The following is a 23,950-nucleotide window of genomic DNA, read 5'->3' as shown; positions in this document are numbered from 1 at the left end:
CTAACCTGATCCTCTGGTTGTGTGCTGAGGTTATGTTGTGGGGTTGTCATCGTTGCTGAGAGTTGTGTTGTTAAGCCGCACTTCTCGGTTTTATTGTCATCATCCAGTTCTTTGTAAGCTTCGCTTTTCTACAGGCTGTGGATCCCTGAGGATGAGCTGCCTGAATATATAGTAATGGTTTCTCCGTTTTCCCACATATCTCTCTCACTCCAGAGGTAACCTGAAAGCTTTACAAATACTGTGATAATCTCAGATCACCCGCACCCTCAGAGGGCATCTACACAGCCAAACGCAGCGGGAGCCAGGCAAGAAGGAGCAGTCAGTGGGAGCTCACACACGGGAATCAGTAGGGTGGAAGAATAGGTTTGTCAGGTATTTTTATTGTTACCAGCGTATGTGACACCACTGTAGCTGAGTTGCATGTTCCTGGGGTTTTGCAGGTAACCGACAGCACAGACTCAGAAATACAACCATTGTTCATTCAGCCCTGTCCCATATTTAAGCTGTTCCAATTTTCCCCTGCAGCACCAATAAGAAAAATTACTTGGAAGACCAATACTTGAGCATTGAGAGCAAAGCTAAATGCCTGGTCCACAAGGCTTTTTAATTCCTTGGAAAAGGTTCCCTTTCAGGTGCTAGAGCAGTTGTAGGGGAGTTAATCCCAAAAGGCACAGGAAGAGCCTCTTTTGGGGAGCGCTCCTCTGGACTAAGTTGATACCTGTTTGGTTTTCGGGAGGATATGAGATCAACTTTGCCTAACAACCCAGCTGTAAAACTGGCAGAAACGCCAGCAGCAGCAGCTCAATTGCAAACATCACGCTGAGTATTATGTTTTGGGTAAATAAATATAAAAAAAGAATAAGTGGAAATCTTCCTCTAATAGGGAAATACATCAATGATACTGTAATTAGAAGCAACATTATTCAACTGTAATAAAGTATTTATTTCACTGTGATTACAACAGTTGTTTATCCTTGGGAGCAGAAGCAGAATATCCGGACTGGAAAGGATACCGCAGCTGCCTAAAGCAAGTCCCTTAAACCTGGGCTTAGCCGCTCAGTCGATGCTCGTCAGTGGAGCCTTGAGAGGACAGGCTGGGCGAGAGCACCAGTCCAGCTGGGTCACAACACAGCCCCTGTGCCTGTGTGGGGCACCTGGGTTGTAAGGAAACCGCAGCTCAAGCAGGACGAGGGGCCAGGCAGAAGTGCAGTGCAGCTGCCCTGGAAATCAGTCTGTGGCCACGGTCCTCCTGCCACACAGGCAGGGATAATGGGCAGAATCTATCCCAGAAATGAAACTTAATAGGTTGGGTGGGTTTTCAGAGCTTTAAGGAGAAGACTGGATTTTTTAAAGATGAGTGTTTATATATTGGCTTTCAAATTAGAACAATAAGCACTACACACGCTGGCCCTGACAGGGATGGTTGCAGGCACCTTCACAGTATCACAGTATCACAGATTTCTAGGTTGGAAGAGACCTCAAGATCATTGAGTCCAACCTTCGACCTTGCTGCCTCCTAGCATTTAACCCTGCCGGGGAGGCAGCACTGAGGAGGCCGTGCTGGGGAAGGAGGGCCGAGCATCGCTGTGTCACCAGCTCCTCCCTGCAGGCCCTGATAGCCCTCGGTGATTCAAAAATATTCAGCAACATCACCTGGATGTTGTGTGTTAACTGACTGTAGTATAAAGGGAGGTAGGTTAACTCTGAGGTCTCATGCTGAAGTCACAGAAATTCGCCCTGCAGCTCTCCCCGTGTCCCCCCCTGCCCTGCCGCAGGGCTGGAGCAGGGCCAGGCGCTCCGGGCCTTGCTCTGCGTGGCTGCAGCGGCCGGAGGAGCGGTGCCAGCCCTGCCCCGTGCTGTGACAAACGCTGAGCGTGCCAGGCCTGGTGCCAGGCTGCGCTTGGCAGCACTCAGCTGCATAAACAGGGACGCTGGGAGGGGACGCAGCGTTGTGCTTTGGATGCTTCTGTCACGGAGATGTAGGCCACCGGTAGTGTCCTTGCTGTCTCACGGCATATTAGACTTGTGGCTTTTGGTTTCTGGTGACACTGTGCTGTCGTCCCCACCTTCAGCGAGAAACTGGGGGTCAGAGAGTGAGATCTCCCGGGCTCCAACAAGAGGCCTCTGGCAGAGCAGGGAGCTGAACCAAGGTCTCTCAAGAAGTTCATAGCAAATGCCACGGCCATTTCAGCGTTAGGTCAGGCTTTGGACAGCGGTGCGGGCTGTCCTCAATTGGCTGCCGTCGCTTGCAGGTAGCAGGCACCAGTGCTGGCACTTGCTCATTGTTTCGAGTGCTGGTAGGTGGGACGCTGCCGGGGGCATGTGAGCCAGTACTTCGTATGGTAATATTTAGAAAGAGATAAGAAGAAGCTGCTTTTCATCTAGTCTCATTCTTCCATGCCAGACCGTGCTTTCTTTCAGCTCAGGAGACTGAAATCTTCTGTTCTGTTGTAAAAAGAAATCACTCGGTGAGCAGAGGAGCTAATGAATCCTGGCTTGTAATGTCTCTCTCTCATGCGGATCCTCTGATATCTTACAAAGGGTGAGCTTTATTAGCTTTTCCTGTAATGGGACAGCAGTGGGGCCCCTCTCCTATCTCCCACTGCCGCCTTTTCAAACTCAGAAGAGTTTCCTTATCTTTTGACCTTGATGCTGGACAGCAGGGGTGAGCTGAACGCCCTTTTTAAATGAGAGCACAAACACACATTATTTTAGACTCCCACAAGTGCAGTCTGTAGGTGTTTCATTTCTACCAGGAACTGGGCTAAAAATAAGACAAACAAATCCCCTGAAATTAAAAAGAAGCATCAATGTTTAAATGATTGTATCAGATAAACTGGGAAGTCATCTAAAAATTTCAAAATAAGGGCTGTACTGGCTGAGCTGCAATCCACCCACTCACAGCAACAGGAGTTGATACTTTATTAGAAGAGTGGGATGTTGTTCCCCAAACCTATTTTCTGTCTGTTAACATGTACACCAGACAACCCCATCATGGGACTTCTGCCTTCTCTTTTTAGTCCACGGGTCAGCTTTCATTTTTCATCTCATTAGAATTGGTGGGGCAGGAGAAGAATGGTTTATCCATGCAGCTAACGAGAGGGAGACATAGGAAGCTAAACGGGTTAAAGTCAGTGCTGGATTCAAACATCAGATTTTCATTGTCAGTTTATGTCACAAATGCAACCATACTTTAAATTCAGCTGCTTGAGTAACGCCCAAAAGCTATCATTGCACTAATGCAATTATGATAGCGCATCAATTGCTGTAAATCACAAAGCTATAGATAGGGTGTAGTTGTCATGTTCTTTGTGATAAAAAGATGTAGAATCTCTAATCAGTACAACGAGAGAGGCTGTCACTGATAAAGGGAATCTGGGGTTGGAGAGCAGTATTGATCATGCTGAGGAATTTACCAACTCTATCAGTTTTTGCACACTTGGAGCAGCCTTTCAGGATGCACCACCACCTTCACCTGCCCCAGGGCTGGAGGGATAAACTGGGAGGTTGGCATCTGCCTTGCTCAGGTCCTCTAACAAAAGGGCGTTTGTTTTGGGAAACGCTAGTTTTTAAGTTTCTTGTACAAGAAGGCATGCTGTTAGGTAGACCATACTTGGAAATGGTGGGCTGCATTTCCTTCTTGGAAGTAGTAATGGCCATCCCTGAGCATAGTCTCACATCATGCTGGTGGGGGGGGGCTCGTTCTTCCCAGCTGGGCTGGTGCCAGACCAGTGTGGGCTCCCAGCAGCAGGGAGGGCATAACTGCATGGTTCCTGGGCAGCCAGTGCTGGGGAGCAGCGCTGAGCCCAGCTGGGGCACAAGCCAGCGCCTTCTCCCTCGTGGCTTTGAAGTTGTTTGCAAATGATATAACTTCTCCACCTGTGACTGAGAATCAGGCTTTCCCTTCCTCAAGAAAATGTCAGTGCTTACCATCCGTGTTCATCCTCTCTAAAAAAAATAATAATAATTTATGGCCAATATTCATAAATTATTTACATTCAAAATGTGGAATTGTAGGCAAAAATGAATATTAAATGACCAAGTATGATGAAAATGGAAGGATAGGGCTGGGCTGTCAGGCTGATCGGTTGCTTTTCATGCATTTGGTTGTTTGTTTGTTTTTCCCTCAAGAAACTCCATGGATCAACATACAAAGAATTTATGTGATTTTTTATTAATATGTAGCATATGGCTTGAAAGCTTTTATACGTTTATTGCTTTCACCCACAATCACATAGTTCCTTGTATTTGTGTGCTGGCATATAGCTGTGTATATGTACACAATCTCTGTATGTGCGTGTGTTTAAACTAATATTCTTTGTATAGAAATACTATAGCCTCATGTTGCAGCTTCTCTGGTTTTCACCACTCTCTTCTTTATGCTTGGGTTGTCATATTTTGAAATTTCCCCAGGACCAGTTTTTCATGCAGTCACGTTTCTCATCACATCTGAAGGATGTTGTGCTTCGCATGGTAATTAGGTCCTCTTTGTTTCATCTGCTGAACTGCTCTCTGTTACTTCCTGCAGCACACTCACGACTGGAGGCTATTGCTGAAATGTTAGAGCAGTGGAGATTCTCTAGGAGTAAACAGCTTCACGTTAACTTGCTTTTTTTTTTTAATGCTGATTTACATCCTGTTTAGACCTTGTGCAATTATATTTATCCTTGTTGCTTTCTTCGAGTAATGCCATTTATTGGAATAATTTATTATTGCATTGTGTGGCTGGTGGGTGTGTATGGAAATCATCCGCGTATTTACAAATACATATGACATTATATATAAAAACACACAAGTAGCTATCTATCTACCTAAGGCTTGAAAATGCTGATGGCTTAGCCGGGAGCGCAACTCACTGTCAAGCTTTACAGAATTGAAGCTTTCCTGGCTTAAAAGAAAGCTCTGATTTTTTTTTGCTTTCCTGGCCCCACGGGAGGGAGGGCAGGCTGCGGGTAGCTGCAGGCAGCGGCCGATGGCTGTGGGGCCAGGCGGGAACTGGGGGACAGCTCACGGAGGGAGCAGCTCCTTGTGGGGCACAGGGATGGGGACCCACGCGTGGCACGGTGGGGCCGGCAGCCAGCTCTCCTGCAGCAAACTCCTGCAAGGAGAGGGTCTTGTCCGGCGTAATTTCTACCTGTTTTGGGCCTCCCTTCCAGCTGTCAAGCTGCAATGGAGAATCGGGCCCCAGGTTTGCACCCTTTGCTGTTTAGAAGGGAACTTTCCAGACCAGCATGGCCCCTTTTCCTGGTGCAGCCAGCTCCGGTTGTAGGGCTCGCAAGTTGCTCGAGCTGGACCCAAAAGGATATTGGCTGGAGGCTGCTCAGGTTGTACTGCCGTGCTTGTGAACCCCGATGGCGGTGGGGACGGTGACAGGAACAGGATCAGGTTTGCCTGAAGGTGCTGGGGAACCCGTGCCCAGCGTCCCCAGGGAGAGCGGTTCAGGTTGGGTTGAGGAACACCCTGAGCTGATAGGTGCTGGGTACACTGCTGGCCTTCGGGTGCACCCATGTATACATGCAGATAATGTATGGAAGTGTGCACAGACATGAGAGGGGGAGAGATGTAAGTACCAGTGCTATGAAGCAAATGCAAACGTGGAGTTCCTGCTGGTGGTTTCTGTTTTTTTTCCTATTGTGATTAATAATGCCGTGATTACTTTGATTATAATGATCGCAAATCCCTTTAAGTGATATCCAGACGGAGGTTTATACGGCATTTTTTCCTTGTTGTTTGTTCTGAAAACATATTAAGAAAGTCTCTAAAATAACATTACAAAACATCAAGTAAAATCCTGTCTCCTGAACGGCTGATGAGATCATGTGCGTGTGGCTGTGTGTTATCTTGCCCTGACACATGGAATTAAGTCTTGGACTATCCTCACCTAGGAAGACATCATTCTGCCAGCATTTTCTCTCCTCTGGCCGTTTCAGAGATGACAGCTTTTTTCCTTTCAGCCAGTTAAAATGTGGCTGTTCCTCGGATAAGCCAATGGGAAAATTTGTCAGTTTGTTCATTTCAGAGAGTCTCTTCATTTCTTTTTGTTGAACTTACTGGTAGCATGCAAACAGAAATTGGTTTAAAAATAAATAAATAAACCACAAAAAAACCACCTTAACTCTGCAACAGTTCTGAAATTTTAATGAACCAAGATGTCTGTGGAAGGGAAACTGGATTTTCTGATAGCCCATTGCCAAAGCTGCAGGTGAGGGAAGGCTGTAATTCAGCCTCACCAACTCGGGACACACAGTTTCTGCAGTGGAAATTCAAATGTAGCAACTATGTTACTTCTGCTAATATTATTTTTTATTGGGTTTTAAAAATTCAGGGAAATTGTGAAAATCAGAATTAGACAATTTAGGCATTTGCCTGATTTTTTAAAACAAATTCTGTGCTGTTTCTTTCTAAAGCTCCTGCCATTATTTTGTTTTGTTTCCTTAATGAAAGTCTTTTACAAGGTTGTAATCTGTAGGACAGAGATCGATTCTTGTCACAGTGACGTTTTTAAACTCAACACAAAGCGAACAATTTCAAATTTTCAGCTTTCTGCGAAGTTTTTAAAATGTTAAATCCAAATCAAAGCAATTCCCCTTCCTCCCTCAAATTCGCAACTATCATTAGACAGCAAATTGCTCATTGTCTAGCTTGACAGGAGTGGTTGGCTCTCGGTCCTGCATGCAGATCCCCAAGCCACTGTCTGATGGCGAATTTATTGCCCATCTGTTTCCATTTCTACACTGCGAGTTGAGCCTGGCTCACGAGCTGCAGATCACAGTTGTGGGTTTTGTGATCCATATTTATTTCACCTAACTTCCAGTCCTTAACTGAGCCACCCCGATTAAGCGGACTGGTGACCCCAGCCTGTCTGTGTAGTGAGCACACAAGTGGGTTCATCCAGGAGGTGACCCGGCCCACGGAAGATCTCAATTAAATGCCTAAAGAATAACTTCTCGAAGATCAAGCAGCTCCATGCTTTAAGCAGTTCCACTAAAAGAAACCTTGTTGGCTTATAGAGACGTGCTGATAATAGGCTCATTGCCTTGTTAGGTCAGCCAGGAACTGATGCTGGGAGGTCCTTGGGGCTTAAGTACCAAGGCAGCATTGTATTTCTGGGGAGATCATTGCATTTCAAGGGGGTGATGTGAGACACGAGACTGCGGAGTCAGCCCCAAGCTGCATTTATTCCCCTGAAATGCTCACTGTGTCAGACCTGGTTTCAGTTATAAAATGGAAATAATAGAAAAAAAGGTCAAACCATTTATTAAGGATTGACATTTACAGCAGTCAGGAATCTCCAGTTGTGTACAGCTTTCTGTATATATGTCACTCCTGTGTGACACCATCCCGCTGAGGATCGCCAAGCCACTGCTTTCCTGCTCTAACTAGTAGGTGACTATTTAGGTGTTGCTTACTGTATTCATACAGATGCACAAACAAAGGACCTCGGGAGTTAATTAACTTGCCTGAAGCTGCAGTACACCTCTAGAGCAAAATAAGAATATAGATTCCCGAGTCCTCTCTGTCTCTCAGATTTCAAAATTCTGCTATTTTGTACTTTATTCAGTTTTGAGAGGTTATTATCAAAAAGTTCGTAATGAAACTGTTCGAAATTAACTATTTCCTAGGAAAGCTGACCGTTAAAGGGCTTGTGTCCTTGATCCCGTTGTAAGCAATGGGAGCTGTGCATTGGATCAATGACAGCATCTGTGGATTGAGGAGTGCAGCAAACCATAGATCGAAGGTAATAGTCCAGACAGGAATCTGAAGAGCGATTGCTACCTGTGCTGTGTCAGGGCCTGGATGCAAACAGATCTACCGCAGGAGGCGGCGTGCTGTGTGTGAAATAACACCAGCATCGGGCCATAGATCAGTGGATCTCCTTTGACACTAAGATCTAAGCAGGAAGAAATGGAAGGAGAAAAATGTGTATACGTAGTTACATACATGTACACCCGTGTGCACCCGCATGTAGGGTGCGTACGTGCAGACAGACACCTCAGTTAATTCAAGGTGCTGAAGCATTAAGTGACAAAACCCTCTCCAAGGGTACAGAGGGCTGGCTAATGTCACTGCTGATGTCCCTTAGGTATCATGCAATTCTGGTACTTGCCTCAAATGCCCTTCTGTGAGATTTGCATTGCCTGAGAGTCAGTCTGTTTTCTCCTTGCGTTAACAGTCTGACTTTGAGCGCTGAGCCTGGAGATCGCTGCACCTCAAGGAGACTCCGTGTGCACCCAGCTAATGCAGTCTCCTAGGCAGATCTTCGTGGCAGTGCACAGCCACGTAGCTTTTCAAGTCCCATTGGAATTAATGAGAGTTGTGTATCTTTGTCCCCCCACGTCAGGCTGCATATTTGCTTTTATTTGCCATAGCTTCATATTTCTGTTTTCTTTCCATCACTCACACACTGCTGCAGCATTATTTCTCAGTGCTTTCAGTTAAGATGCTAATATCCTTGTATTAGCTATTTAGGGGACCTTGTGCAGATACAGGCAGAGCAAGTACAATAGCAGTTCTGAAAATGTTGAGGAAAAAACATAATAGTAATCCTTGTGTAATTGATATTAGATCTCGTGTTCCTTGTTTCCCCTTCCTGCTCCCAAAAAGGAAACTTTTTAGCATCTGGATAAGATGCCAAGAATTACTAGCCAGCCCCAACTGCAAAAATGAAGAAAAAAGACATTTAGGTTTTAATGAAACATGTCCTCTAAGTTAACTTAAATGCTTGTTTAGATAGCTTTTGAGATAAGTCTAAGAATAATAAACTGTTATTTATAGGGAACTTCCTGGCCAAAGACCTCTGGGCAGCTCCAGAATACCAGAACAAAGGATTTACAGCCCACTGACTACTTAAAATGGTGATGTTATTTTCAGATTCAAAAGTCTTTTCCCCATTATGACAACCTGTTTGTGAAGAGGAAAAGCTGCCTACCAGTCCTTTCAGATTCTGGAGTCCCCCGTGATAGTTTAATACATATGGGTCAGTTTATTTAGCTTGAGTTGGGAGCTTTTACAGATCCACATTATGTCTTCTGTGCAGATTTGTTTTTCTGCTTATGGCATCAGTCAGAATAAATGGAGGGATGAGATCTGCCCCGGCTGCTGGAGGGAAATTCCCTGCAGTGTCCCCAGCATCCTAATATATCAGTGTCTTTTCTAGTCCGTTTCTGATGGGATCCGGCAGCAGGTCAACATCCTTAGGTAAAGAAGGGCTTCCTGAAGTGAGCAGCAGTCACAGGAAGTAAATTAATAGAAGCCGGCATCTGCTGATCTCTTTGACAATAAGGAATTTCGCTGCCAACATTTAGAAACCATTGGAAATGGTCTCCATTGGAAACCAGATTTCGACTTTCTGCCCTGGGCTGCCAAAAGTATTTCAGCATAAAATGCTAAAGTAAGTTGAACTTTGAATTATAATTTCAATGACTGTCTAGTGAAATGGATTAATGCTCTGGCACTGCACCTTTGAGGCTTTGGCTCGAATCTTGTAGGATAAAAATCTGTCTGCTTTGACAGTTGAAAAGGTCAGAAGTGAAATAATGTCAGGTGGTCTTAGCCCAATTCAATGTCTCGATTAAGAAGTAGATGTAAAAGTTGTTGATGGGGGATATCATATAAGATCCTTTGCAAAAATATAAATCATTTTTATTTACATTTTATCAGCAAAATTAGATGCAGACTGCTGCATTCAGGAGAGGTGGAGCTTAGGTCAGACTTTAGAAACTCTGGATTTCAAAGTGAAGAAAATAGGGGTCACAGTATGTAGTATCTTAAGCTCAAAAGCTTCTATCCATCATTAAATTGATTCCCTAATATATGACCATGTCAAATGTAGTTCTCACTCAAATATTTTAATTTAAAAGTTTAATTTAATTTGAGTTTGATTTAGGAATTTTATTAGTTGTGAGTTTATAGAAAGAACGTGGTTTTGTCACTGTTTAGGCAAGACAAGGGATCTCTTCACTTTTGGAAACTACTGCAATTCAATTCCTGAACTTACTAAATGGGATTGTAGTTAACAAACAAAACACATACATTTGTGAAATGCATTTTGTCCCTTATTTGGAGATAGATACATATAATTGAATATGATAATATATAAATTACTTCCTAAGACATCCTTGAGGAAGGGTCACTATGACAAATATTTCAGCAATTTCTGTTGGGGAAAAGGAATAGATAAAGGGCTTGCGTCGGTGTGTCTCGGTGATGGGGATGCTGGCTACCAGAGATGCAGAGCACTTTCACTGCCTTGGGTTTGTCCCAGCCTCACCTCTCACGAGCACTGCTCACGTGTCAGGAGATGTTGGCACCACTCTTTAGAATTAGGTTGCAGATTTCCTTTGCTTCTTTCAATAGGGAACACATACAAGATAGTGCAAATTGGAAATTAGCTGTCATGGTGTACTACATAAGTACTGGTTGGTAATCTCTTGCAGATGATTAATTAAGTGAGCACTTTGTCCTTTTCAGCACTGGTAGGCACCTTTGTTTTATTTTATTCCCTGTTCCTTCTGCATGTGTGTATATATGGTATGTTGTGTGGTTTTTTTTTCAAGTTGTGTTTCCATCTTAAGGCAAATAAACCACAGACTCCATGTGATCACGATAGACTACAAGAGCTGATGGAACTGTACATATGTTGTAAAGATTAATTGGCATTCAGTTAGGCCCCATAAAGCATGGCATGCCATGCATTATCCTCTATTTTGCCTTCGATTTACAATGCAGTTCAGTTCACATAGTGGGCACAGACCGAAAAACAGCGTATTTCTGAAGTATAAAATGTGTACTTTTTAGTAGGCTGATCATCCCAGTAACAAAACCTGAGAGGAGCTTCAGAGCTTCAGACACGCCATAATTGTGGAGCAGCGGTAACACGGTCTTGCTTTTCTCTGCTAACCGAGATCTATTAAGTGGGGCCCAGGGGAACACTGAAACCACAGAATTATCTTTTATTTGTTCTATAGATTTTTCTGACAAAAAAAAAAAATAGGTAACACATCGCCACGCTTGCACTTGAAAGAATCGGAGTTCAGCTGCGACACACGAAAAAAGAAAACCCTCAGCACCAGGGCGCTTGGCTGGGCTGACGGCGGTGGGTGACGGAGCAGCCCTCGCCAGCTGATAAGGGAGGCAGGCAGGCCAAGCACCGGGATTGCCAACCATTATTTATAACGGAACAAAGTGGTAATTTTGCAACTATCACAGCTCAAATATGGGACCATTTCCCTAGTAATAAAACTATTACTCTGTAACTGTTTACTTATCAGGAGACCATTATGTGATTGATGACCTGAAAATGGAGGTTATCTTTCAATTCATTTGAAATGCAAACTGACTAGAAAATCTATAGTTATTGCGGCATATTTTAAGCAAAATCAGGCACCTACATTGACCTCCTATTTACATTTCTTTGAGAAGAAAAATCACATAAAAGCTATCAAGAAACACATTTCACAGCAGGCAAATTAATTGGTTTTACTGTATTTGAATGGAGGGTTTGTCAAATAAAACATGCCATGACAGTTAATAGTGTCATTTAGAGGCAGAAAATTATTGGCTTATTTGTTATTGGATAAAAGGAAGGCAAACACTTTGTATTAGGAAGTTTTAATGTGTTTAAAATCCTCATTAGGGATTTATGGACATTCTTGCTTAGCATAGCGCCTCATTAATTTGAGGCTAAACAGTTACTTCTGTGTTTCAATTCCAATTTTTTTCCCCCTTTTCTTTAATTAGATCTCGCATTAGAGTTTGGTCTCCACACCACTGGAGATGTAGAATTAATTAATGTGATTTATAAATCTAATGGAAGTGAGTTATTCTTAGATATCTTTTCATTTTAGTGAGCAGTTTAACTGCACATAACGTAAGTGCACACAGATCTAAAAGATTTTGGGAGCTTAGGAGAAGTATGCGACTTCTGTATTGAATACATTTAGCAGCGTCCCTTGGCATTAATAGATCAAAGCATTTTAATTAGAAATGTAACTAAAAGGGAGGTCATAAAGATCCCATTCAAAATCAGATTTTCTTTGTTCTAAGTTCTGTGCTGTCCAAAAAGCATTATTTTACCTCCCTTTTTGTATGATAACCACGACATTCGGTGGCAGTTGGGCTAATCATGTTTTACTATTTAATGAGCATAAGATCTGACTCTTAATGTAGTCTGAGTTTGGATCAGATCCCAATAAAGTCTTAATCATCACTTGTGCTATTTTGTTGTTCTTAATAAAAGGAAAATGGCTTTTATTTCACATAGGAACTTCATTTATTTGATTGAAGTTTACGTAAGAAAAGTATTTGTATGGACTAGTTATGCTAAAAGGCATGCTGTTAGTTCAACTTGAAGATATTTCAAAATACATTTGCCTTGTTCCCCCCTGGGCAAGACCGTGTCCTTGCCCTTTCGGTTCTGGCCTTCTGGTTTGAAAAGCCGCGCTGAGGACGTGATTTGCAAGTTGTGTCTGTGGTGGAGGGCCATAGGAAAACTAGCAATTTGCAAACAAGCTTTAAGCAATTAATTTGGGTCCCAGCATTGGCCTTGCAACCGTGCAAACTGCTGTACAAATTAAACCCAGGAGAAGGCTTTTCTGTGAGGATATTCATACCTGGTTAAAAAAATGAAGTGGAGCAGGTAACCAGCACAGCTGCCTGCTGTGCTCCTGCAGCCACGGGAAAGATGCTGTCAAATGTAAATAGATGCTTAAAAAGGTTACTCTTTATAAGCCCGAAAGAAATGCAACAGTCTGAATTCACGAGGTCCAATAATGCTTCAGGTTACATCGATGCAACCGTGCTGACATCAGTGGAGCTTTAGTGTCACAAGTGCCACAGCCTGACCCGACGGCTTCGCTGCTGCTTCCGCCGCGTCGCACAGTGCTGCCTGGTTCTGCTTGCTCTCTGGCTGGCCTGCGCAGGGAATAGGCGCTAAATTACGCTAATGTAAAATAGATTTAAAAGAGATCCAGTTCCAAGTTGTATTAAATTTAGATGGTTGTGTCTGTAGAGTCGAGGGATTTTGAATGATTTCCAAGAGGTTCTACTCAAAGGGTTACGCTGAGAATAAATACGGCTTCTCATTTACATTACTATAACTGAGAGCATATAGACTCGGAAGCCAAACTCACTTCACACTCCTTTTGTACTTGAGCTGCCTCACTGTCTTCAGAGGAGTTAGATTTCATTCACATTGGTAGAAGTAAGACAAGAAGCAGACACTTGATCTTTATTTCTGCCACACCATATATCTCACCGCACCAGAGGGTTGCATAGTCTGTTAGGCAGGCTTTGATGTTTAAAGTGGACAAGTGCACAGTGGCATTTTAGGTCAGTGTGCTTTTTATCATCAGTTTAATGGAAACATATAAGGTAACCGCTCCCAGAATAAGGTACATGAGAGAATGTGCTTACATTTTATAAGCAAATGAGTACTTACAGTCATTGGAGGGTGGAGGAGGATGGGAAGGAGAAAGAGAGGGAGGAAGAGAGGGGAAACTGAGGAAAGAGAAAAAGAGAGACAGAAAGGAAGGAAGGAATACTATTAAGTTCCCAATTGGTTTGTTCTTTGTCAATATTAAATGGGATGCACCAGCCTCTATGCAAGCAGTTAATATTTTGGTCACAAATCAAATGTACTGCAAATGGCACTTTTGTTGGACCTGGCTGAATACCGACATTACCGGTTACTCTGGTATTATCATCACAGCAAGCCTCTAAAATACTGCATTCAGAATATTCCATAAGTAAAACATGCAGCCTTACTCCCAGGAGACCCTGAAGTGAGAGATCACTCTATCAGGTTTCTCTCGCTAATAGAGTTTGGCAATTTACTGCATGAAAATAATGGAGAACCATCGAGTTTAAATTGAACATCAGCATATTGTGCTTTCATGGAGACTATTTCATGCTGATCCACATTGAAATAGTATTTTTAAAAGACAACATCAAAGAAATGAAAAAGAAAAAATGGGCTAAATAGAACACGCACTGGGAAGAACAAGAAAAATATAATCATCACATCCAGGTCAGCCCGGTTTAAACGTTGCTGTAGCAGAACTAAATGGCAGAGAAAAAATGTCGTCCTTGCAGTTGAGGTTGCTCCGACTGGGAGGTTGTTGTAGGCTGAGTACATTGTAGGGACCTGTAATGCCTTCCAGATTGTGGGGTAGCACCTCTGTGCCCCAGGTTGGTGTAGCGGCACCTTTTTTACTTAAGGGACTGGAGGGGAGTGTGTTGGAGTCGTTGGCTTTTGTATAAAACTGAAGGTACCCATTGTGGGCAGTTCTGGCTTCTCAACTAGAGACCTTTAAGGGAAGTTCACTAAAGTAAGCGGGAGTCTGATTCAGTCACAGTTTGGACCACACTAGTACATTGTTTTTCCTAGCTAAATGTGCTTTACTCAATGGAAGAGGCACATACTTCTACATCCAGCACTAAAAAGCAGCACTGACTGCAGGCCAGGCTGTCTTACCTCAATACATGAACTAACTTGGTCCACTCCTTAAAACTTTTCCTCATTCCCAGGTTCTCCAGTAAATGCCTGTTTGACACACACAACCTCTTCACAGTGCAGTGTTTGTATTAGGCGGAACAGAGGAGCAGCTCTCTGTATTTTGTTTTAGGCAATAGTTTTTCTTTCTCTCTTAATTTCTTTATATATACAAAGTATATATTTTCACAGACCTTTTAATAAGCCCCAGGAGATATTTTTTGGGTTGAAATAATGGGAAATGTAGTCTTCTCATGGTACTTTCTGGTTCCAGCATGGTGGAGGTACTGAAGGAAAACAGTGAATATACATTATTTGGAACCCACAAATTACTCCCTTGAGAATTAATAACCCTGTGAAAAACACATGTATGTATCTGAACACCAAAGGAGCTATTTTCTCTTTTTTTAATAGCACTATGTTTGACTTCATTCAGTTTCCTCCAGAGCCCAAACATACAGTACTAATATATGTTGGTGATAACCTCATGAATATCAAATACATCCAAAAAAAAGTACCACTTAGGCTGCAATATTCATTCCATGCTCTTTCGCTGCTCCCATTCATACCCATTTGCACTAAAGTTAGTAAGGAAGAGCCAAGATCCATCCAGCAAGTGAGATTAGCTTGACATCTATTTCAGGTGTCTTTAACATGAATGACCCTTTGGGGACAAAATATTAGCAAGGCAGGAAGCAGACAAAAGCATCATTTGTAAAATCCAAGGAGATGAGAACAGTGGGCTCTGTGCAGTGGTATGAAGTTAACTGCAAGTAAATGTGAAACAGTCTTCCTCGGGAGGAGAAATGGATAGCCAGATCACAGCTGAGGGCCAGGTGGCTATCTGAAAAGGGGTAAGTCTAGAAAAGATACAGGAATGACTAAAGAGGGGAAATGAACCCTGAACACACAAGCAGATACTGATAGCCATCAGAGGAAAGCTGGTGGTGGAAAGGAGTGGGTGTATACTTCTTTCAAGTGCAGGTGAAATATTTGCATCTTTGTAGATATTTAGTGAGAATATTGCAAGAAAGAGATCATAGTTTCATATGGGTTGGAAGGACCTTCAAAGGTCATCTACTCCAACTTCCCGCTCAGGCCCAGTTATTGCAGCTTGTTCAGGAGGTTGTTCAGCTGAACTGTGCGCATCTCTAAGGATGGAAGTTCCCCTTTGTCTTTGATCCCTGCTCCTGCATCTGACCACCCTCCCAGTGGAAAATGTTTTCCCAATGAAGAGCTGGAATTTCCAATGGTGGCTTGACTCTGCCACCTCTCATCTGATCCACGAATCTCTGGGAACAGTCTGGATCTGTCGTCTTTACACTTTCCCTTGAGGTAGCTGCAGACAACAGTACGATCTCCCTTTTGCCTTGTCTTCTCCCAGCTCCAGCCCCTAGCCATGTCAGAAGCCTTCAGCTGGACCTTGCTGCAGCACGTCAGTGTGTTTCTCTTCCTGGCAAGCCAAAAGTCAAGCACAGAGAGCAAGGATCACTTCTCTTGTCCATGCTGGCTACATTTCTGCTGTTACAGGCCAGCATGTGGCTGGTCATCTTTGTGCCAGGCACACTGCTGAGTCCTGTTCAAGCAGTCGTCCCCCAGGACCCCCCGGCTCTTTGCTTACAAAGCAGGTTTCTAGACCGTCGTCCCTCAGGCTGTGCTGCTGCGTTGGGTTATTGCAACCCAAGTGCAGGAATTTACCAGTGTTTGAACTTTGTGAAGTTCTTGAACAAAATCCAAATGCAAATGCAAATTCAATTTGAAATTCACAAGTGCTGCCATAACAGGAAAACACAGCCTCAGAATCATGTTTCTTACCTAGTTTAATCCCCTGGTCAATTTTTATGCAAACCAAATCTGGCTGTACTAAACAGCCATGGATTTCAGTCCATCTTGCTGGCAGACAGGGAGAGTTGTAGCCAGTGTTTGTTGAACTTGTCCCAGTTCAACACATTGATCCATGCACTGCCACCACTGCCACCTTGGTCCCCACAAAGGGTGCTGGACTTGGTGGGGCTCCACTGTGATCTGGCATCACCGATCATACTGTTCTGATGGGCCTGAGACCTAGTTCAGACAAGCCTCATTCTTCCACCATATCTGCAAAACCCTGCTGTTTTAGTACTACCTGATCCCTTTCCTACTTGTAAAAATCGAAATAAATAAATAAATAAAAATAAACAATAATAATAATAATAATAATAATAAAGAACCGTCTGTTCCTAAGAAGCCTGGCAGGAGCTGAAGGCATTCGTAGGACGAGGCTTCTGCTGACAGACCTGTTTTTGCTGCATCTGGTTTTCTAAGTGTTTTCCTCTTATCACTGTGTAGCACACACTGGAAATGATCAATCAAGGCTCATGCACAGGATCTTTTCTTACTAGCAAGTGAAAAATCAATTTGTGTTCAAAGGAGTAAACAGTAGTATGAGCTTCATCTGCCCAGAGTCAGAATGTGTCCCTTGATAAAGAAGATGACAATGAAAGTGGAGCTCTCGATGTACAAGCACATAGGTGCTCATATGCAAGAGGTGGGAGTGGGTTCCTACAATCACGTAACATGCTACATTTGTCTTTCCAATAAAACAAAGATAAGAACAAGAGATTGCTTGTTGAATGCCAGTTGTGCACCACTAGAGCCAGATTATTCCCAAAGTTTATTCAGGTGGAAATGTGGTCGGTCAGTTCTCGCAAAGACATGATTCATTTCTGCTTTTCAGCACCACATTTGAAGTTTTAAGACTTTTCTGATGTGTCTTTTGGAAGATTTTGTTGCTAACATTTTCAAGAAATGCCTGCTGTCTGGTGTAAAATACAGACAGGAAAGAAAAAGAGAAAAGAGACTTTATGTGACTTTTCTGTGGCCACAAAAACAAAATCTGATCTCATGCAGGTTATAAATTGTCCAGGAGGTAAGAGTGGTCAAGGAACTGATGAATGAATAAATGGAAGGTTAGATCAACATGACTCATCAGATATTGTAACCATTCACCCAATGTCACTTGATCTGCATAACATTAAAGCTATTATTCCCTCACTCTTATATTTCTGCCCTCCTTCGCTCTCTTTAAAGTTTAGCACTGAGCCGTCCAAGCCATACATTAAACCTTTGGTTCCACGTCATTTAAGTTCTGTTCTTTCTCTTATGAGACTGAAATGTGAAGAGAGCCTTATAATGCTAGCTGGTAGATTTTGACCATCTGACTTTTTCTTTCTTTTTTCTTTTTTTTTCCCCCCCCCCTTTTTTTTTTCTTTTCCCTTTTTTAAGCCTGGAAGCAATATCTAAAAGTAAACATGAAGCATTTTGATGCAAAAGAGTTTTGCCAGATTAAAATGAAATTGAAAGATAAGTTCAGTGTAGCATGTAGCTGTTGTGAAATCTTTTTGTTTTGATTGAAGTTACATTACCTCAGGACTTAGATCTGCAGCTTATGTAATATTAACTGTTCTTCAGTCCGGAGCTCGAGCTGGCTGAGAGGGCAGCTCATGATGTGAGACGTAACTGCTCAGTCATATGGAGGCAAAAATCCTGGAATCTGTCCTTTTGGCTGGGTTAGATCACACCACTCACATGGGACAAGAAGCACCAAAAGCATGCACAAATGAAAGCTGTGGTCCTCTGGACTGGAATCTGGTAACTGATGAAAGCTAAAAAAGAGAGAGGGTGGAAAATCACGTAATACTTTCTAACAGCTAGATTTTTATTAAATTAGGAAAGTAGTTACATGGGATGTCCAATCTTGATTAAACTCCTGGATGAATATGGCAATGGTACAAACAATTTGTTATAGCACTAGTACTTGGGTAGGTGATGAATACACCATTTGCTGTGGTTCACTCTCTCCTGATCAATCTGTGGTGGGCCATGTGGGCATGCTTGCACTTGTTTGCTGAATGCAAATGTTTATAGGCAATTAACCTGCAATTTTTAATTCATACTTTGAAAGTTTGGAAGGTTGCTTTTTCCTTTTCTTTTTTTCCCTGGGGTTTTCTAAGTCTCTAATAGACCTGTGCCTTTCAAGTCTCTTCGAATGTGCAACTGCAGCATGGATTTAGAAAAATGGTCTCATTTCTTGAGAAATCCATTAATAGTAACGTACTGAAAGACTCTTACATTGATCTTCTCTCTGATAGCCATGTTGTAATAATTATTCTTTTAATGTTTGCATCAATCTAAATGTTTTCTTCTTTGTGCTAGCTCCTACTTGGATCTCCCTATATGACAATCACAGCACTTTGACATCTTGCATTACTTTAATACCAGTGATTCAAAACAAAGCAGTGCCAAAGGGAACAAAAGTTCTGTCAAGCCATTAAAATCTTCTTTGCCATTAACACAATTAAATTGATGCATGAACATTTAAAGTTATTAGCAAGCGCTGCCAGCAGAAGCTGGTTGTGATTGCATAATATATAGTGGGCTTTATTAAAGTAGAATGGTATGTTTATTATTATCATCATCATTAGTTCTGAAGTAACATAAACTTAAACAGGGCTGTGGGTTGGAAGAGCTCTGTGAAGCAAGTAAGAGCGTGGTCTGCCCTGTGTTAAGGCCGTGGCACAATTATGACATTTTTAAACAAAGGAATACACACGGTGTCTTGGCTAACCATTGAAAATGGCATGTGTAACAGGAGGGAGGAGAGAGAAGTAAAGAAAGGGCTTCTGTACCTCTGCTGCTCTCACTTTTCCCAGTCTGACCAACTCGGCTGGATCTTGAGCTGCTCCTGTTACCGCTGCGAGAGATTTTGTGGTTGGTGTGTATGCTGCAAGCGTATTGGGGGAATACTTGTTTTGTTTTCTCATATTCCAACATACTAATTTTTCAATGAAAAAAATCAGGAATGTATCAGAGACATATGTACTTCTATTATCCCACTGCACAGTGCAGTAATGCCCATGTTTGCTAATCTGAGGGATATTTTGTTTAAAGTTAACTATATTCCTCTCTGAAAGGGAAGTTAAGTATGAGGTATGGAAAACACAGATTAGCAAAGAACTTAGAGACATTGAGAGGAAAAAGAAGTGATTTAAGGAAAATTTAATTGAGTGTATCAGGGGAAGGACAATGAAGTGCTGGAATATCAAGAAATGCAGTATGAAAGTGGAATCCAGGCCTATGGCAGTTAATGCTGACCGTCCACTGGAAGCTTTCAGCCTAGGGTTGTTGGGTAGAATTTGAGTAGAGTAGAAACTGGGACAAAAGATAAATCTTTTTCTTTGTTTGGATGAGTGTTTTTAAATGTCATTATGGAAAATGATAATCTGTAGTTGCTGACATAGATAAAATCACTGATACTCCTCCAGGGCGGTCATGTTCACTTCAGTACATCTTTTTCAAGATATTGATGAACTGTTGGAAATTCAGAGAACAGTGGGAAAATAAGCCAAGGGAATGGAAAATCTTGCTTATTGGGAAAGAAGGTAAACGTTGAACATACAATATTCAGAAAAAGTGGACTATAATTCTACGTATCTATGCATGGTGTAAGTGAAAAGGGAAGTGAGTAGCTGGAAGGGCTCTACAGAGAGGCTGAGGTGACTCTGAAAGCAGAATTTTAACTAGTTATCACAAAAAAGGGCCAAATAGATTAAAATGCTACTCCACATTTTATTAAATGAAGGAATAGGAGATCATTTCCCTACGGTTTTTGAGTTAGACTAGACACAGTACTAGAAAATATGGGGAAAGTGTGCTACAGCAGTAGGGAATGAACGTGCTGACCTAATAGATCTTCTTGGTGTTTGACTTTTGTAGCTGTATGGATTTGTTCTTGAACCATTTAAACGAGTATACCATTTAAACGAGTATATTCAATTGGAAGAAGTTAAGGGCAGCATTGCGTGTGTGCATGGGTCTGGTTGTGTGCATCAACATAATGTGTCTTTCTAAGGGGAGAAGGGATATCTGTCAAGCCTCTTGAGCTGGATTCCTGTGTGCTGTTCAGTCTTAACATGATACTTAACCTGAAACAGGCCAATGAAGCAAGCGACATCAGCAGCTGCCCTTATAGTCCAACCAGTATTTTACTACAGTATGTGTTCAAGTTTTAAGAGCCGTCTTGGCTGTTAGCGTATTAAACTGTAGGATAAGATAGTTGATGATAACAGCTTTCTCCTAAGTGTTACCACCTCTGTCCTTCACTGCAGCCTGCTGCACGTTAAACCAAGCCTCGCGTTCTCTCTGAAGGTTGCTGATAGGAGTAACAGTGGGATCTTCTTCAATTACAGAAGTTTCAGGCAATTCTTGTGCCAGTTCTCAACTGTGAGGAAATCAGAGTACTTTATTGCTTCAAAAATGTCATTCCTAGCACAAAGCACTGCAAAAGAAAAAAAAAAAAGTGACAAAATGAGTCCTGCTGATGATTTTTGTTGATCTGAACAGGAAAATTTGGTAGGCAGCAAGCATGGATACAGCAGTCTTCAAACAAAGGAAGTTGCTTGTTAGCTCTTCACCTGTATAGTTAGCCACTGAACTTTGCATCCAGTGCCTGACTAAACGTTTCTTTTTTTCTTTAAACCTAGGTTACCCTTCCCAATGACTCCAGCTGTGTGGAAGAAATATTGCGGGTGAGTAATACTCTTTGCTTTTGTGTCTTTTTAATAATTGTAGTGCTCTTATTTCATCTTTCATGGAGAAGTGTTATATGGCTGTCTTTAACATCGTAGTTAAATAATAACACATTAGTGGGTTTGTATGAAAAAGACACAGTCTTGTAGGCTCAGGATCCTCCTTACTGGGTAAGGTCAGTTCTAATATTCCTTCTCCCAGTACATCTGCAACTTGTCTTGGTCAGCATTTACACCCCTTCCTGTGCTTTTTAAGCTCTCAATTTCTCTTCTCTCCAGAATGCATTTCTCTCCCGCCCTGAGGTGGAGTTGCCTTAATTCTCCTATACTGGCCTACAATTGTCCTTCTTCCCCCCCCACTGCAGTTTCCCAGCACTCATGGATTTGTTAAAGATCTTCTTTGCTGGGAGCTCTGGTTAATGCTTGAATATAGAAAATGAAAACAGTCGCTGCAAACTGAGCAGTTTTTTGCAGTTAATTGCAACAAGAAGATATAACAAGAAAGAGGGAGCATGGACAATGAGTTGTATACGTGTAAATCTGCCTTATCTTAAGTGTAAGATGGGCTTTTCCTCAACACCCCAAATCTGGGGTCCCCTGTTGGCAGTGAGATTTGTCTGTGGGAAGGTCGGCAACCCACCAGTTCCTATCTGGGTTTTAGGGTTTTATCCTCGTGGTGTGAGTTTCCCATCTGTCGGAGCTGCCTCCCTGGGATTACCAGCCCACCTGATGGTTTCAGTGTAGAGGGGATAAAATTTCAGTGGGAATTTGTGCTGGCCATATACTTTTCTATAAGAGCAATTGGTGCAAACTCACCCAGACCTGAAGCGAAGTGCAGCAGTTGTGTCAAACACACTAACAAAGACACGGACATATTCTTGCTCATAAAATGAAGTAGACTTTGCAGTGTTTATTGCAATCCTCAGTACAATTGTTCGTGTGGAAACTTGTTCCAGTTTTCTATACACGCATCATCTCGGGACAGCATTGATGTCCTTACGAGTCCTTACGAGTTGTCAGTGTTTCTGCAGAAGTCAAAGCAGCAGGCGAGCATGCACGTGCAGACCTGTAGTAACAGAGGAATATGTGTCTGTGTGCACACCCAGCAGCAACGAATGTGAGGAAATAAATAAAATTTAGTTTTAGCGTTCAAAGTGAGCAGCAGTTTATTACTTACAGAACACTAAGGGAGAAAAAGCAACAAAAAAATGTTGAAAGGCAGTGTGAAATACTTGGTACATTTAAAGTATCTTCTTCCCCTGTTTATATAATTCAATTAGGCTCATTACTATAGTTGTAATGAATGACTTGTTAGCTGGGGAAAGCAGTTGTTTTCAGTAGGCAGCATCAAAGGGAAATGTGATGTAGCAAATTTCAGGAATCAATCATCCAGGTGACAGTTTTAATGTGGGAACAGTGCATATAAATCACAGGAAGCAGAAATGTCTTTTTTCTGATCAAGAGGAGGTGATCCTGTTTCCTACCCCACGACTATAATTTGAGTCAACAAACAGGGACAGAATTTCCCAGGCTTCCTTCTGAAACCTGCGGGGATTGGCACAAGTCTTTGTATCATGGTCAGCGGGTTTGGATCAACTGCAGAGTCCCTGCTGCCACAGACAGCACCTCCCGCCATCAGTAGACTGTTAAACTCAGGGGGACTTTTGGGGGGACAGAGCAGGGATTTGGCAGGTCTCCACATCTCTGGGAGCTGCAGAGGGCAAGTAGTGGGCACCTGCAAGGCATACAGCATGGCAGATCTTTCCTGACTGTTGGGTGCAGGTGCTGCCCAACCTTGCCATCCAGCCTCGGTGCAAACCGGTTGGCCACAGCTGTGGGCATAGCCAGAAGCCGTCTCAAGGAGCATATGAAGCTGTCCGTGGCAGAGAGCAGCGATGGGCTCAGCACACTGTGGGCACTCAGCCACGGCTCGCCTGGGGCACGTGCTGCCTTGCCCCATGCACTTCTGGGCTTTGAGTGCCACGATGCGGTGAGGGCGGCCTAGTGAGGCGTTGGCATGGCGTCAGGCAGCTCTGGGCGCTGACAGGCTGTCTGCAGCCTCCTTGTAACCAGCCTGCAAGCAGGCTGCCAGCGAGACCCTGGGTGTGTGAAAGCTGCTGATCACAGAGCCGCTTCTGTGGCTGCCCGTCAAAGGCTGAGCAAGGCCCAGCTCCGACCGGCTGCCTTCGATGGCAGCATTTCAGGCTTTCAGCTTTGTGTGGTGCTGAAGCACACGTGCTGTAGAAGTACCTGAGTTTTGTCGATGGCTTTGTTGTTGTCAAATATATATTGCGGAATAAGCTAGTGGGAAATGTGCTTTGGCTGCATGCAGAGCATCATATTCTACTTGATAGGTCAGAGTGAAAAAAAAGAGAGAAGGTGATGCTCAGCAGCGGTCAAAATCCAGTCTGTGGGCTTCCTGTGGAAGGCCTGTGTCAGGAGATTCAGGCTGAAAGGACAACCCCTGGTTGCAGCAGCAATTTTTCCTTTGAGAACCTGGATTAAGTTCCCAGCCCTGACAGATATGTTCTGGCTTACTGGGGCCATTTACTTAGGCTCTGAAAAGCCTTTGGGAATGTGGGCCTTAGCTCTCTGGTGGCAGCTTCCCCAGGTTAAAAAAAAAAAAAAGTATAAAAAAGGTATTAACATTTGTATCCCTGTCAGGGATGTTGCAGCGATAAACACAAGAAGGATTACAAGGCAGTGATGTCCCAAAGGTAGGTAGGTGGGGGTGTAACAGTATGCATTCGGGCCAACTGTGTGAGTTTGAAGTAAACGGAGCTTATTTTACTTACTGCTGCCTCAACATCGCTTGCACAATAGCACTCGCGTCCCTGCAACAGAAAAGAGAGTTCAGCCCCAAACACTGGCTGCGTTACGCATTCACGTATGC

At 43.0% G+C, this 23,950-nt stretch overlaps 1 protein-coding gene across 16 annotated transcripts in view; it reads left to right on the top strand.

Annotated features, from left to right (window-relative positions):
- Positions 1-23,950, top strand: part of AFF2 (ALF transcription elongation factor 2) — a 426,609-nt gene that overhangs the window by 257,852 nt on the left and 144,807 nt on the right. For all 16 annotated transcript variants that reach the window (XM_083797145.1, XM_083797153.1, XM_083797147.1 and 13 more), the window contains one exon: positions 21,013-21,057. In XM_083797145.1, the coding sequence (XP_083653271.1) occupies positions 21,013-21,057 (45 nt within the window). The remainder of the gene's footprint in view (positions 1-21,012; positions 21,058-23,950) is intronic.

The sequence above is a fragment of the Anser anser genome (genome assembly GCF_964211835.1).
Source record: "Anser anser genome assembly, chromosome: 13".
NCBI lineage: Eukaryota > Metazoa > Chordata > Aves > Anseriformes > Anatidae > Anser > Anser anser.
Note: the sequence above shows the minus strand (reverse complement) of the source record. Positions and strands in the feature narration are given on the sequence as shown.